The following is a 16212-nucleotide window of genomic DNA, read 5'->3' on the forward strand; positions in this document are numbered from 1 at the left end:
CGATTACATCTAATGATATGACGCAGTTCTTTGATGCGATCGTTTAGCTTTAAATGGACACAACCTACGTTAGCTGCCGATAACATTCTAACCTAAACTGGCCGCGAGGCTGCTCGAAGCTGTTTGAGCTTTTCATTCAACCATTCCTTGTTGGCGATTAAAGTTAAAGCATTTATAAAAAATATGTAAAAAAAGGGTACAAATGCGAATACAATAATTAAAAAATCAAAATTACAACTTTGTATGGCACAATATTGTAATGTCAATATAATTATTACAAATTTATTAATGCCATCGTATCTGGCAAAGTTTTTTTACTAAATATTACAAATGTACAGTCAGCATCAAAAACAAGTCATTATATTCACATGAAAGATTTGTTTATAAACAAGTTTGCGTTACAGTAAAGATTACGTTTGACAAAAATAACACGAACGATATTATGGAGTTTCGACAACGCAGTTTTCAGGCCGACCGTACCTTTGGTTATTAATGAAATTACAAAACCTATAAAGAATACTCGAACACTATCTACATTATAAATTCATCACAAATTTCGTTCGTCACTTTCTACGAACTAAGTCAAAGATTATTTTAACTACATATTGGATTCTATGCATTTATTTAAACTAGTCTTAACAAACAAACAGTAGAAATCAATAAAATACGGCTTACTTATAAATCGACAAAATATAATAAGGATTGTTATCGCTTAACTAAATAATTACTCCTACTTGTGTACATGACATGATAACTACATCATTAATATATCATTTTTGGTCATTTGTTACGTTTTAAAATACGACGAAAGAAGAAAGAGCCGCCGTTACTGCGTTACGTTACGTTACGTTACGTTACGTAATGAGAGTTAAAGCAACGGGGAGCGCGTCGACCGCGGCAAGGGCACTGATCTCAAGTGGACCGACAGTAGACCTTATGATTGTAACTCCACATTATGAGCTTCAGTAAGCTATTAGAGCAAATTCAATTTGGCACAAATTTAGTGCAATTACGCACATTTAACTTATCGTCGGTTACATACGAATGAGGCGGAGCGCGCATTGCGACGCCTCGTGTTGAATCTTTCGAGAACAATATTAAGTCGTGTGTACTTATGTTGCGCTTACACACTAGATTGTACTTAAATATTTAGGATTCTCTTTACAAATGAACGACATTTTACAACCTCAAAAAGTTCGAGAACATTAAGAAGTAAAATCACTAGATACTAAGCTCCCGCCAGGTCGACGGCATCCGGTCGCCGGCGTCCGGTGGCCGGCAGCCGGCCGGCTCACAGCAGCGCGGCGCGTTCGGGCGCCGCCTCCAGCAACGACGCCTGCTCCTGCAACGAGCGCTCGCTACTGTCCTGTCTCTGTGCGCCCACACAGGCGTTCGCGTTCTGTGCGCCCACACAGGCGCTCGCGCGTTAATGCGCTCCGCACCAAATCGAAGCTATAGTAGTCGACTTCGCAACGACCAAATGAGAACACTCGTCGAAGTTGCGACGCGCGAGATCCGCACGGAGCGCACTAGACTACATCGCGAGTCCACAAATTTTATTTCTCACGTATTAGAGTGCGAGCGATCCCTCGCTCAATTGTGTATTTGTATTTCATTCCGGAACTCGTCTCGCACGAGATGCGATCGCTATCGCCGTGCGAAGTGGAATAATGAGACGACCTCGACTTAATTGCGATATGAAACATGTGTCGGAAATCGAATCTTATTCCACTTCACACGGCAGTAAAATTCGTGGACCGCCGACTACATCTCGGAGGTGGCGAGGCGGGCTGACGTTACCTCGGGGGGGTTGTTGTCTTGCGGCGCGTACATACTCTCGTATATTGGGTTCGCGAAATGATTGCCACCGTTCTGGAAAATAAAACGAATTTATTCTTTAACACATTTTATTTATATATTTCATACTAATTAAAAAAACAACTTCTGGTTCTAGTAAACGTGTTTATCACAATCCGAATCTACGGGAGTATCTCAAAGAAAACTACAAAAATAATTAAATATTAGGTTGAATTAAATTTTAATGCTCTTAAGTTCTATTTTTTATTCTTAGGGAAGAAAGAGAAAGATACTCAATCTGTAGATTTACATGTTTCATCCGAGTGTCTTTATTAGATTTAAGAAACATTTAGATCTCTACTTAATATATTTATCTTTACTAATCCTGCCATTGAAACGGACTATTAATAACATATTTTGACATAAAATATAGTAAAAATATGCAGACTTATCGCAGTGATATAATTTATGTATTGCAAAATATACTATACATTTTAAAAAGTGTTTAAATTATACAATAAATATCATAAAATTAGTTTTTACGATTTGATACATGTTTAGGAATAAAGAATGAATGTTCGGGTCGTCCGGTCTGCACTCCTTTACTATTCTATCTGATTGACTTAACATTTAAAAGCGACACATATTAAATGTATACTCTATCAGTGAATCCAATCGCATCATTGTTTACTAAATAAATCAAGAGGCGTTGTAATAATGAAACAGCGCACTACTGAGAGAAGGCCTCCAGGGAATATAGTTTGGTGGTTATGTCGATGGCAGCTAAACTTAAAGGAGAATCTTAAGCAAATTACGTTATTCTAAAAACTTTGCTTAGTGGTATAGCTTTGTACAAGCCTTTCTGCCAAATAGCAATACTTTCTATTGTTGTGAGCCGGTCTAGCTTCAGGCTCAAGGGACATAACTTCTAATATAATATAAATATTGGTGGCGCATTGGTGATGTAAGGAATGCTTAAATTTTACGGTTAAAGTCTATGGGTCGCGATGACCACTCACCATTAGGTGGGCCAAATGCTCGTCCGCCTACTTATTACATAAAAAAAAATGGAAGATGAGGCTGAATGTATTCAAACCGCTGGTGAACGTCACCATTCAATAGAACGGCTAGGCTGTTAATTAAAAGGCAAATAAAACGAGTTGGCTGCGATTTTCGATTCAATTCACAAACGTTTCCTCGCAATGTTTTTCTACATCGCCCAGCGCGAGATGAATAACAAACTCAAATTAACCACTTGGAAACCATGTGCGAAAAAAGTGCTGCAGTTCGTCTTCTAACTACCGAGTAACTGATGTTTTGATTGCTGTCCTATATAACAGATACAACTGAATATGAACTCGAACTGACATTTCGGACCGCGCGAGTCTCGCTGACAACAGCTCGTTAAGAACAAAAAAAGGTATCAACAAAATACCATACAAGTTTATTTGAGGAATTCACGTTTATGATACAATGATGATTAATCAATAAATGTTTTTTGTCGCCTGGCAATAGGTTTCCTTAGTTTGTAAGTAACGTATCTAAAAGTTCAAGGGCAAACATGCGAAAAGGTTATCCGGTTATTTTATTCGATCAAGTGTATATTTAATGCTTATTTGCATTTGCGCAGTGGGAAGACCCTTAAATATATGTTTTGTAATATTGTTCGACATTGGTATTGCTATTAAACTAGTTACTTTATAATTGCATTTGTCGCATTGCATAATAGTACATTATTGTCAAACGCGGAGAAGTAAGCGATCGCTGGACGAGCAGAATATACAATCAAATACGAGTCTACTAATTATTGGATATTACAAAAGATAAACAACATCGACGTTTAATAATACTCAGGTCGAGATTTGTTTTCCTTGGGACTGAATCGATAATTATTACTACGGTCTATGTGAGCGTAATAATTATATTAAAATAAATCAAAATATATTTTATTGCAATAGGAAAACAAGATTGTTTAACGGATCTAGTTTGAAGAACGAGAAGAACCGGCAAGGAAAAACACAAAGGTATGTTTACTGAGATCATACTTTTTCCATTTCCGTGATATTAACTTGAATCAAATAATATTGAAACGTGTAATTACAAAACGGTGGAACGGGCGCCACGCGAAGAAAACAGTCGGCGCGTATAAACCCGACGTCACGTCACGACCGGCGCGCGATTTCAGTAATTACTGCATATGAAGTAAATATATTTGAAGCGTTAATTATTGAATCGCGTAGTTTAGTCTGATTTACTGTTAATTTGAAACTGAAACGAACCGATTACTATTTTATGCAACTGTGTATGATTCTGCAAAATATTAAGTTGTGTCGTGAACATGATGTACGGTTACGGATGTAAAAAATTACATTTATAAAAAATAACCAAAATTAATTGAGCCTTAATCTGCTAGTGTGGTACACATTGATAGACATAATTATTGACATAGTTAACACATATACACCTTCAAACTGGAACCCAACAATATTGAGTATTGTTGTTTGATCGCAGAACATGTGTTAAGTCCAACTACCAAGTAATGATCAGGCGGCATGAACCTTTGTTGTCAAATAGTCGCGCACGCGTATGAGGTACTGTGTGCGCGTTACTTAGGAAAGACATGAATGCAGGGAGCATCTGGGAAGTAGGGATAAGGATCCGGCAGCAGCACTCACCTGCGCGGGCGCGTCGCGGTCGTCGTCCCCGGCGAGGTACATGGGGTTGCTGATCTCCAGCGCCTCCGCGCCCTCCGCCAGCCGCGCGTGCACGAAGGCGCCGCTGCGGACACACTCGCGTTACTGCTGCGGGCTCGGGACGCTTTACTACTACACGGGTGGTTTGACTACGGCTTCGACGAGTAGTCTGAACTAGGCGCCGATCAAAGCCCCCTCCTACAAGCCCCATTCGTGTGGTGATGGGGGTCGTAGGTATTTTTTTACTATAGAGTGGAATACCTCTTAATATTATTCAACATCCACTGGTGATATAGGACGCTATGATACCCGTTGCATTAATGTGCCCCCCCCCCGGCCCGACTGTCGACTGCTTTGAGCAATCGTCGCCATGTCATTGAACAATAGAGTTATCTCACAAATGATCAACAAATAAATGTACAATAAATGTACCGAGACGCGACCGACCCAGAGTGTTATTGTTTATTTCAATGTGAACTAATATTTCCATTACGCGAGACACTCCATCGACGTCACCGACGTGACATGCGCCGACAATGGCCGGCTCGAGGAACAAACGCCGCAGTTCGTTTCGTCACGACTCAGTCGCGTTATTAAGTTCACAATTACAGAGCAAAAATTTCTCAATGAGGAAATTACGACTTTAATTACCGGTTGTTTTATTGTTATACCAATAACGCAGGTCGCTATTTGATTTAGCGCTTTGAAGGTTCCGTATTGTGTCATAGTAATATTATAGATAAATTAGTCTCTGTATCGAACATTCGTTACACGATCGCACTAAAAGATAAACGAACGACTCCGATAAACCCTATCCGAAGCATGCTGAGTCCTTCTGGCACAAAATAATACAAATATAAATAATGTGCCGCTGGCCCGTCTCGGTTATTTTTTGTGTAAGTTTTATCTCGATGACATGAGTATCGCTAAAAACCCGAGAAACATTTTTTGTGAATAATACCCGTCTCGTTGACGCGAGGCGGAAACCGTTTAATGGTATTCAATAAAACCCGATATAGTCGCCTGTCGGAGATTTCCACAGGATAATAATACTAGTATTGACATTTTTAAAAGTACTACGAACGAAATGATTCGACTTGAGTATGTCGCGTGTTTGTGTACTCACTGGCGCCTCCTGTGCACGACGTACAGCGCGGCCAGCAGCGCGGCCAGCAGCGCCAGCAGCGCCAGCAGCCCCGCTCCCCACGCCGCACCGCCCCCGCTCTCCGCGCTCGCCCCGCCCGCGCACTGCAGGCCCTCGCCGCACGCGCAGAACGGCGTGCCCGGCTCGGACGGGTTATCTGAGAGTACATTACGTCGGCACTTGTTACTGATTCTTTTATTTTCATTCACCTGAAGTACTAACGGAGACATTACACGAGGCATATATGGATTAAAGTTTAGGTGGCGTCGCTCTGGAGCACCCCATGCTCTGGGATAAGCTCCGTACTCACTCGAAGGTCTCCAGATGCAGACGGTGGGAGGTGGGCAGGCGGCAGACAGACAGGCATGGTCGTAGCCGACGTAGTGCTGACAGCGCGGGCCGCCCCACGCGCCGGCGCACGCGCACGCCCCTCCCTCCCCGGCGCCCGCGCCCCGCACGCAGCGGCCTCCGTGCGCACACGAGCCTACGCATGATCCCCATTCTGTGGAAACGATATGCAAGTATTGATTATTGCCTCGGTTGAAAATCTTTAACAAAACGAAGTTTAAGTTTCTTTATAAAAGTGTGCCTTACAAACGCTATCTGTGCGCCGTTTAATAAGGTTTGATCTCAGCAACATAACAACATAACATAACATAAAATTTAAGAATAGTTCTGCCCTTTTTAAAACACATGCTTCTCAGATTTTTGTACATGAGCAACATAGACCACTCAGTTCCCGGTCTACTGACACAAATCTAACGATGTGTCGCAACGGGCAACGAGTGCATTTGATGCTGGTCCATTAATCGAACGCAATATGAAGTAGTCACGAGCATAAAGTCTAGACCTACAGAACGAGCTCTGGGTTCCTCGAGGCTGCCTTTTGGGCCCTTGGTTAATTAATGTTTTCATAATTGTTATGATTTTATATATTAGATATTAATTAACTTTCGATTGCTTGTCCTTCAAAAAAACCGATATGCTATTATGGATTGGAGCGATACGAAATTTTCCTTATTGATTTAACCGCTGTATCATAACTAGCGACCCGACCCGGCTTCGCACGGTTGCAATGCTGATACTAAATATACTACAGAATGTCTTACAACGTTCACAGTTTTTCAGTCATCTATACATATAATAAAATTGGAGTGTCTGTTTGTAATATTAAAATAACCGCTTTATACAAAATGCATATATATATTATATACACGATACATATACCAAAACAACATATTTTTGTCTGTGTGTCTGTTTGTTCCGACTAATCTCTGAAATAGCTGAATCGATTTTGACGGGTCTTTTACTGGCAGATAGCTGATGTAATAAGAAGTAACTTAGGCTACAACAATAACTTTTTGTTAAATTCAAACGCGCCCGAAGACGCGGGCACGTCTGGTTAGACAATACAAACCACTATGGCCCTGCGTTTTGAATCTGTAATATATTCAAAAAGGTTCATTTAAATTACATGCTGTAAAGGGCCATATTGATCTATATTAAATTCGCAATGTATTTAAGATACTTAATGGATAAGGATTAATGCTGTATTGGTTGAAATAGCTTCGAAAGTAAGCCATTATTTCTCGTAAAAAGTAAAGGATAAAATGGGTGTTGTGGGCTATCCCTAAGAGATAGACATAATATACTATATAATATACTATAGCGGACTTTTTTGAAGACCTTTTTAAGGTGTATAATACTGTAGCACATTATTTTGATCTATCTCTTTAGGTTGAGTCAGCGTTTGTAATGTTAGCGCAAAAATGTGTTTATTTACGACACTACTTCAGAAACCTCTAAAATTTTTAGTGTTTCTCTACTATAGGGTGCATGTATTATACACATAAACCTTCCTCTTTGATCTATCTATCTTTTAAAAAAAACCGCATCAAAATCCGTTCCATAATTTAAAAGGTCTAAGCATATAAAGGGACAGACAGCGGTAAGCGACTTTGTTTTATACTATGTAATATATGATATATCCTTATAAGCCTGTGACACAATTACAAAGCACGTTTTGGCACGTTACAATGTTATGCGTTGCACTTTGGTACTAATTTTATGTTTTTCGGATGTACTTAAGTAATTTGTATCAACGTGCTGGCCCACCGGCACCTCAGTTATTATTTTATAATGTAATTTTATAAATTAAAACATCACATCTCGACAATTACAAAAAATATAATTATAATTTTATATTCGAGTAAACGTTTTCGTTATTCTAGACTGTTATAAATGTAAATGATTTTAAATGAACACTTCATTAAAATCTCTCATTTGCTTTAATTAAAAACTAATTTGATATATATCGTACGCCTCACACTGTTCTCACCGCCGACCAAAAATCTCGTGTATATATTTTCCGAGTTCATATGTATTTTATACATCCGGCATTATCTCGTATATCCACACAACTAAAGCAGTGTGGCGGAATAAACTCTAAGCCTTATCCTCGTCGGAGTGTGTTGCCGACAGCTATTCCTTAATATACTCGCATATATGTATGTATATCAATACTGTTCAAATTAATGTTCTATTGTTATAATATAAGCCTACATCCGCGGTCTACTTCATGTGTTAAACTTGTGCTGGGAGGTGGGTATGCAACACCGGTAATAATAACGTGAGACGTCCGGATGCAGTTTCCACATTACTCGGCGATCGTACACGGCTGAGATACTGTCGCTTGTTTTGATAGTATTAGTGTCGCTTTGTCACCTTTGGTGGTAATTATGTATTCGACTTCTTTAGAATACTAATAATTCACTTACATAACGTGGTTGAGAACTAAAAGTCTACATAGCATAATAAGCAGCCCGTAAATGTCCCACTGCTGGGATAAAGGCCTCCTCTCCCTTTGAGGAGAAGGTTTGGAGCATATTCCACCACGCTGCTCCAATGCGGGTTGGCGGAATACACATGTGGCTGAATTTCGTTGAAATTAGACACATGCAGGTTTCCTCACGATGTTTTCCTTCACCGCCGAGCACGAGATGAATTATAAACACAAATTAAGCACATGAAATTTTAGTGGTGCCTGCCTGGGTTTGAACCCGAAATCATCGGTTAAGATGCACGTGTTCTAACCACTGGGCCATCTCGGCTCAAAAGTCAACAATTAGGGTAAAACGAGGATAAACGTTTATATGATATTTCGTTATTTTGATGATGTTGATGACGTCTTGGTTGATTTCGGTCACGGGAAACAATTTAACAGCAGCCAAATACGCAGCACATAATTACTTTAGTACACCAGTGTGTGCGAAAACACACTATTCCGTCCCTCCCATGATCTAAAAGGGTTCTGTCGCCGGACCAATGGCTTTACGTACTTGACGCACGAGGGTGTACTAATTTTCAACTTCAAAACTCAGCTTTGGGGCCTTATATCTAGCCAATAAAATAACGAGAGTGGACACGCATGGCAGAAGCGCGGTAAAACCTCCAAACCTTTTGCTCAAAAGGGGAGGAGGTCATCAGCAATGGGACATTGACTGACTGTTGCTTTACTTTGCTTTAGCTAATACATAGAGTCGAATGGAAAGTACTAAGAGCAGGTGGTGGAAGCGATTTCTGTTATTTGTAACTGACTATTACTATTATAAGCGAAGCGCCGCGTCGCGTAACGAGTGCAAATGCACTGCCCGGAGTGTTTCCTCGTATTGCTTCGTTGTTACTAATTTAATTTTAAATCTTTAAAGCTTAACGATACGCGAAATAGAGTCTTTATTAAATAATGTAAAATTGTACATACGTCAGTAATTACAAGGTGAGTGCGATTTCAAACTTGGGACCTAACATGGCACATCGCTTGCGACTGCCGACGTACGGGCTCAGTCGCCGTTCGAAATAGAATAAAGCGATATAGACTATTGACGTTTGACGGCGGAATAGTGGACGAGCTGAACCGCCGAAGGGGTTTTAATTCTTGATTCACTAAAGGCTAATAGATCGGCTATAATTTGCACTACATGTTCTTTATTAGTTCATCTTCAAGTCATTTATTGAAAATCCGTGATAAGTATCACAGAATACATTACCACTAACAGCATATTTCATTCAAGGTCTCGATCAACGGTATCGCTTCAATTCAATATACAATTCGTTTATATATTATATGTTGTCTTCATTCCTCCTGTGCTTGGGATAGACCAGACACTTTAAAGCGGAATCAAATAATACTAAGTGATGCTGTTCAGCGGTAGATCAGTACCTTTGCACGTTTGCACGTCTGGTTTGCACAAAGCTCCACCACCATGTGAACTCAAAGTGTAGCTGATAAATTGTAATAAAACTATTTTTATATAAATATAATATTTATATAAAAAAATAAGATGAAATTTCACTTGAGTCTAATAATTAGCAAAGCCGGAGCAGAGCGCTAATGATATCAATGTTGTTCGACGCTTTCCTGCAAACGTTCCGAGCCTTACGTAGCGCTCACGCGACTACTCTTTCGGTTAGGACTTATGTTTCAGATATTTAATGGTTTAAGATATTGTGTTGAGTGTGAATTGTCTTTCGGATTTTGAGCACGAAAAGTATTACATGCAAATTAAGTGTTAAACTCAATCGTGTTTGGTCTAGTTTGAAGTCACGCGTGCGGTCACGAGTTTCAAAATTCAAACAGTGCGATTCTGTAAGTATTTTACTATGAAACGTCTTTCTAGTGAAATGTTGGCAAGTTGAGCTGATACGCCATTTTGATACTTATATGATATAAATTCTATAATTATTAGTCAATGTATACGACATTGACTGATCCCGTTCTGACATATTGGGGATGAAACGATCGCCTCCGGGCTGCTTCAAATAGAAATATAAAAAATTTTTTTGTAAATACAATTGTTAAAAAAAAAGATAAGAGAAAGTTGAGAGAAAAGTTTCGCCGGTTCTATTCAGATCTAAGGTTCTTTTTTTTTTAAGGTTTGAAAAGCTGGTGGGTTTTTTTTCTTAACAATCGATAAGTTTAAGTTTTGACTTTGACTTGTCTAGATTGTGTTCTGCGGTGAGTATCGATTTTGGATTTTACTCTTAGAGGAAAACTCTACAAATTTCCTTGTAGTTCGTTCCGTCACGATTTGTTTAAATTCAAACAATCATTGCTTTTCCTTTTGATACAGATACTAACAGTAATATAAGTAATCACACGGGCCGTGTATTTTTCACTTTCAACAAATATTTATTAGCCGGATCAGGATTTCAACTTAAGAACACGGAACCTGCACCCTGATGCGCTAGCCACGAGACAAGCGAGGCAGTCTTATGTAAGGCGGGTAACTTCCGACGCGCTGGCGTTTCGTCACGTCATTTACCCCCGTCACTCAAATCCTTTTACAAACCTAGCGACATCATTCATCACTTTCGCTGAATTTATTCCATATTACATACTGGGAGCCGAGATGTTCAGTGGCAAGAGCGTGAATCTTATCAAAAGGTTGCTAGTTTTGTCCGGCCGGGCGACACTGAGTTTTTGTGTGTGTGCGGCGGTGAAAAACAAAACCCCCACGTGTGGGATAAAATTTAATAAATAAATCAGAAAGCACGTTAAGCCGTCGAGCCTACACGCTTAGGGCACCCGGGAGAGTCCGCGCAAAGCCCTACCCATACCTTCATCCGTTGTGATAGGAATGGCATTCGTTTCCATCGACACAGAGGGCATGTGTTAACAAAACATCAGGCAATTCGTGAAAATTGCTTTCGCGTTGCGAATGTGTACATATATGTTATCGGGCAATCGTAAGGCTCGTTAAACTAATCCATCTGGACAGATCGGGAACTGTGGAAACGTTATGGAACATATCGATTTTAATACAGCGCGCCAATTTCAGTTACATTACACGCACTAACCGGAACGAACCTTAAAGTTTATAAACTATCAAAATGTTATCTAGACACGCGGTAGCGTGTCAGCCAAGTTCTAGTAACAGAACTGGCTAGTAGCACCGTGTGTAATATTACACGAACCATTTGGAGCCACTTTTGACCTCCTCATAACTCAAAAACTATTTGACATAGATGTGTCAAATTTGGCTCACATATTGAGACTCGCGAGATACATATGTGTTCCAAATTTCATAAACGCATCTCAAATGGTTATTTAGATATTAACGTCTAAAAATCGTCATTTTTATCACTGACTGACCTATAGATCAAAACTATATCCTACTTCCAGGTGACCTAGAAAGTTCAAATTTGGCATGCAGGTAGATAATTAGGCCAATATAACGGAAAAAATCTGAAACTGGTAATTTTTTATCATTTTATTATAATTTTTCATTTTATTGGGTCTATAGGAACACTTATATACTTAGTTCCTGTAATAACTGTAATAATAAAAAAATGATGTAAGAACCAGCAATCAAAACTTACGACAGCCGGTCTTCAAGTGGATTTTAAGGTCTTCACGTGAATATATAACAAGTTGAATACCCCCCTTAAGTTTTTTAAATCCAAATATTTCCGTTTTAGTACTTATGAGTATAGCCGACTTTCGTATTTATTACGTTATTAACTAGCATTTAGCGCACATCAATGGTGCCAAATAATTATACTTAAAAAAATAATAATAATAGGCATTTCGGTACACGGCGCGCGACGCGACGCCGGAGCAGCGGGTTAGGAGCGTTGCGATTAAACCTTAACGCGGACGTGTCTGAGCGAGTGGCAACCGCGCTCATAAGAATTATTTCAATACCTTCCGATGGAAACTGCCTAGTCTATTCGACTGCATATTTTTTGTTTGAGTATACTAGTATACAACAATAAAAAAGGTTTCGTGAGATTGTAGTAGAGTATGTATATCGTAACTGGAATTATTTAAGTTTGTACTCTAGCGCTACAAACGGGGATCCTTATTGCTTGGAAGAACAGTATCGAGCAAGCATGCTGATGTCAGCAAAGGACTGATGAATGGGTCCAATGGAAAAATAGAGAAGGTACATTGGGAACGTCGATAACAGCAATAGCGCACGTAAAATAACAATTCAATTTAAACATAATTTAATTTGCGAACTAGAAGTCAAAACCAAGTTACAGATATTAAGTAATGTACATATATGTTCAAAGGAAACAATTCTCTATTTGCTTAGCATATTCTACTACTATAAACAAATCACAAGGCCTTCGCCTTGACGGTGCTCTTTTCGACATAGGCTCCTCTATATTAAGTAAAGAGCAGACTTACGTTGGCCTCTCTAGAGTTAAAACCTTAGATGGAGTACATCTTATCAATTTAGGTCCAATTCAAATCAAGACACAAGAGAGCTCTATTGTAGAGTACAACCGTCTGCGCACGTCATACCACCCCTACTTGGCCAAATTAAGTATAAACAGAAAACGCGTAAAAAAAAATCCGGACACTGAATGGGCAATTCACTCGAACATTTCAGAGGTACCTACAAGAAAAATAAGAATGTATCAAAAAAAAGACAATTATACCCCGTAAACGTAGGAAAATAGAATAGCTTAACAAAAACCATTTGGTATTAATTTTGTTATTAATAAGTACCTATTAATAATTTATATACAAAAAGTAGTGATATCCCATCAAAAACATAAATGTAAAAATGAGAGCCAAGTTAAATATTATGATATATACCTTGGTTGTTGACTTCAACGACAAAAGAAGTGAGATCTAAATTTTTGCCAAGTTAAATAGCCCTTCTGAAATTTATTTATAACTACATAAAATAGCATTTCTTCTTATAACTTGGGATAATATATTGTTGCCTAAGGTCTGACTTGGCTAGTTCTTATATGTTTATAAACACAACTTGTAGTTTGTGTTTAGAATAACAAATTATAACTCAGAACATCTAAGAAGAATGGAAGACAGCTCAGTATTGCTTAGTTAGTATATACGTACATTAAGAGCTGCGATGGTCCAGTCACTAGAAAACATTAATCTTAACCAGATATTGCGAGTTCATATCTAGACAAGTACCATTGAATATTTGCGTGCTTAATTTGTGTTTATAATTCATTTGTAAAGGCTTAGAACTTACGAAGGCTATAATATAATTCTTATATGAGAACTAGCCGAGTCAGACCTTAGGCAACAATATATTATCCCAAGTTATAAGAAGAAATGCTATTTTATGTAGTTATAAATAAATTTCAGAAGGGCTATTTAACTTGGCAAAAATTTAGATCTCACTTCTTTTGTCGTTGAAGTCAACAACCAAGGTATATATCATAATATTTAACTTGGCTCTCATTTTTACATTTATGTTTTTGATGGGATGCTTGTTTAAATGTAAGTTCGATACTTCATGATTTATATTTGTATTGGAGTTGGTAGGATTTAGGATCAAATAACTCTAATTATTAATAAACTAAATATAAATAAATAGAATATAAAGGTTTGGCACTGAATTAGCGAATATATATAATATTCTTTAAATACATATATTTCCGATTACAAAAAGGAATTATTACCTAATAAACACGGTTTCTTGATTCTAAGCCCTCTTAGTTCTAATGCTCGGCGGTGAAGGAAAACATCGTGAGGAAACCTGCATGTGTCTAATTTCAACGAAATTCTGCCACATGTGTATTCCGCCAACCCGCATTGGAGCAGCGTGGTGGAATATGCTCCAAACCTTCTCCTCAAAGGGAGAGGAGGCCTTTATCCCAGCAGTGGGACATTTACGGGCTGCTAATGCTAATTATAAATTGAATGCTCCGTTTGTAATCTGTCTTTATTCATTATAAACTAACGATCTATCATCGAAGTCTGTATAAGAAATGTAAAGAGGGCCTTTGGTAAGTAAATATAATACAGTCACGCACTGACCTGCGACCGGGACCCGTCCCGTGACGTGTGCGGTCGACGATACGGTGACGAGAGCTGCCGGCCGCACTTAGAATACAGCGATTACGTGTCGACATTCAATCGTTCAGCTTAAGAGGCTTCGACGATGTACAAGACACAAGCGACTTTACATACATCACCTATTTTTTTTGAATATTGGAGAAAGCAGCGCTATATTTCTTGCGGTTAAAATTAGCTTAGTTTACTATGTTTCCGGAACACGAACACAAAAATAATTAATGTTTGGCGGGAGATATTCGGTGGGTGGGTGTAACTGGTCCCTACGCGTGCGGATAAAAAGCTCTACCACCGGATGAAATAAGTTCTATAACAAAATTGAACCGATTTCACTAATCAATAAACAAAACAGTACTAAATATATGCAAGTGTGTGTAAGTGTGACTACTGTGACATTTATAAAAATGCGTACACACGAACAAAAACACGGCGAAACACAACACCTTCCTTATTTCGCAGTCGGTTATTAGAGCAGTTTTCAGCCGCGACCGAGAGTACACGAGACCTGGCTTGGAGTACCGAATGAAAAATAAGGTTAATATTGTAAAAATTTAAAGCCTGGCTCGGGCTGCTTTACGTAAGCGCTCGCGGACCTAAATATCATCCTCGTTTCTGAAATTGATTACTGCTTCAAAGGTCACTTTGTTTCATTTAAACGTTAAACATTGACGTTTTTATTTAGAATAAAGGTTAAATGTTCGGATCTCACCGGTTTCGCCTTGACATATTACACAGTGCAACTCTGTGAGAACTTCGATATAAAACTCGTACGAGTTAAAAAAACCTAAAAAATGAATTGCAAAACGTCCGTCGGCGGCCCGACCGCGGAAACGCGCAACGTCTCTATTATTTATAATTATCGTTTTACTCACGGTAGTCTCTGCGTCGTCTTCGCCCCATTTACATTTATTTATCAACACTAATTAATTATCAGGCGCAGGTACAGGTGGGCAGCGGACACCGACTTTGATCCGCTCACATTTTTTGTTCGAACACGATTATTTACAAAATCCTTTATGTATTACGTATCACATACACACGTCGAGTGTAATCGATGTTATCGAAGCACGAGATGAATCGATGTCGTAGAGCCGCCGCCGCCGCCGCGTACTTACGTGTGTGCGGTCGCAGCGCGCGCTCACCACTGACGTAAGACGAGCGGCAGCCGCCGACGGGCTCGGAGCATGATGTATCGGACGAATAGTAAATAATTATCACAATATCATCTCGGCTCCTCATCAACCTGTTCACGGTCGCCATGACAACCGGCAGACGAGACCACCGACAGCCCGGGCTCGGTTGCCGCCGCGGCTGCTCACGTCAAAACTTCAAGCAGATTCGTAATCAATCATCCGGTTGTAGTCGAAGATTGTTTTTTACCAGAATCGCCGATATGAATATCAAAACAAATTCTATAAAAATAGTCTTTAGTGAGCACTTCTGAATCGTCTTATTACGAGACTCGATGTAAAGCTGCCTCCGGTTCGGGATGTAGACTCTTCCGGAAGTAAACAAACACGGCAACAAACTCACCGATCCACTTCTCGAATATGTACCATAGTCAATTATATATTTATACAATTAATTTGTAAGTCCTGCATGGAAGCCGACGAATACAGACGCGGAGCGTATAAAGACTTCTAGGGGAACTCAATTAGTATTTTCTGAACAAGTCTTCTCGTTATTTATAAGTTTAAGTATACTTTATGCAAGAACGCTCTACTAAGAGTTTGTGATGC

At 39.2% G+C, this 16212-nt stretch overlaps 1 protein-coding gene across 1 annotated transcript; it reads right to left on the reverse strand.

Moving 5' to 3' along the window:
• Positions 1-888: 888 nt before the first annotated feature.
• On the reverse strand, positions 889-15627 carry LOC125073309 (platelet endothelial aggregation receptor 1-like). Its single transcript, XM_047684086.1, has 6 exons — positions 15346-15627; positions 5945-6136; positions 5617-5791; positions 4473-4575; positions 1801-1872; positions 889-1342 (listed from the first exon to the last, which is right to left on the reverse strand). Exons 1-6 carry the CDS (start codon positions 15371-15373, stop codon positions 1292-1294), a joined length of 621 nt encoding a protein of 206 aa, XP_047540042.1. The 5' UTR covers positions 15374-15627; the 3' UTR covers positions 889-1291.
• Between the last annotated feature and the right edge of the window lie 585 nt (positions 15628-16212).

Source organism: Vanessa atalanta, chromosome 24 (genome assembly GCF_905147765.1).
Source record: "Vanessa atalanta chromosome 24, ilVanAtal1.2, whole genome shotgun sequence".
Classification (NCBI taxonomy): Eukaryota; Metazoa; Arthropoda; class Insecta; order Lepidoptera; family Nymphalidae; genus Vanessa; species Vanessa atalanta.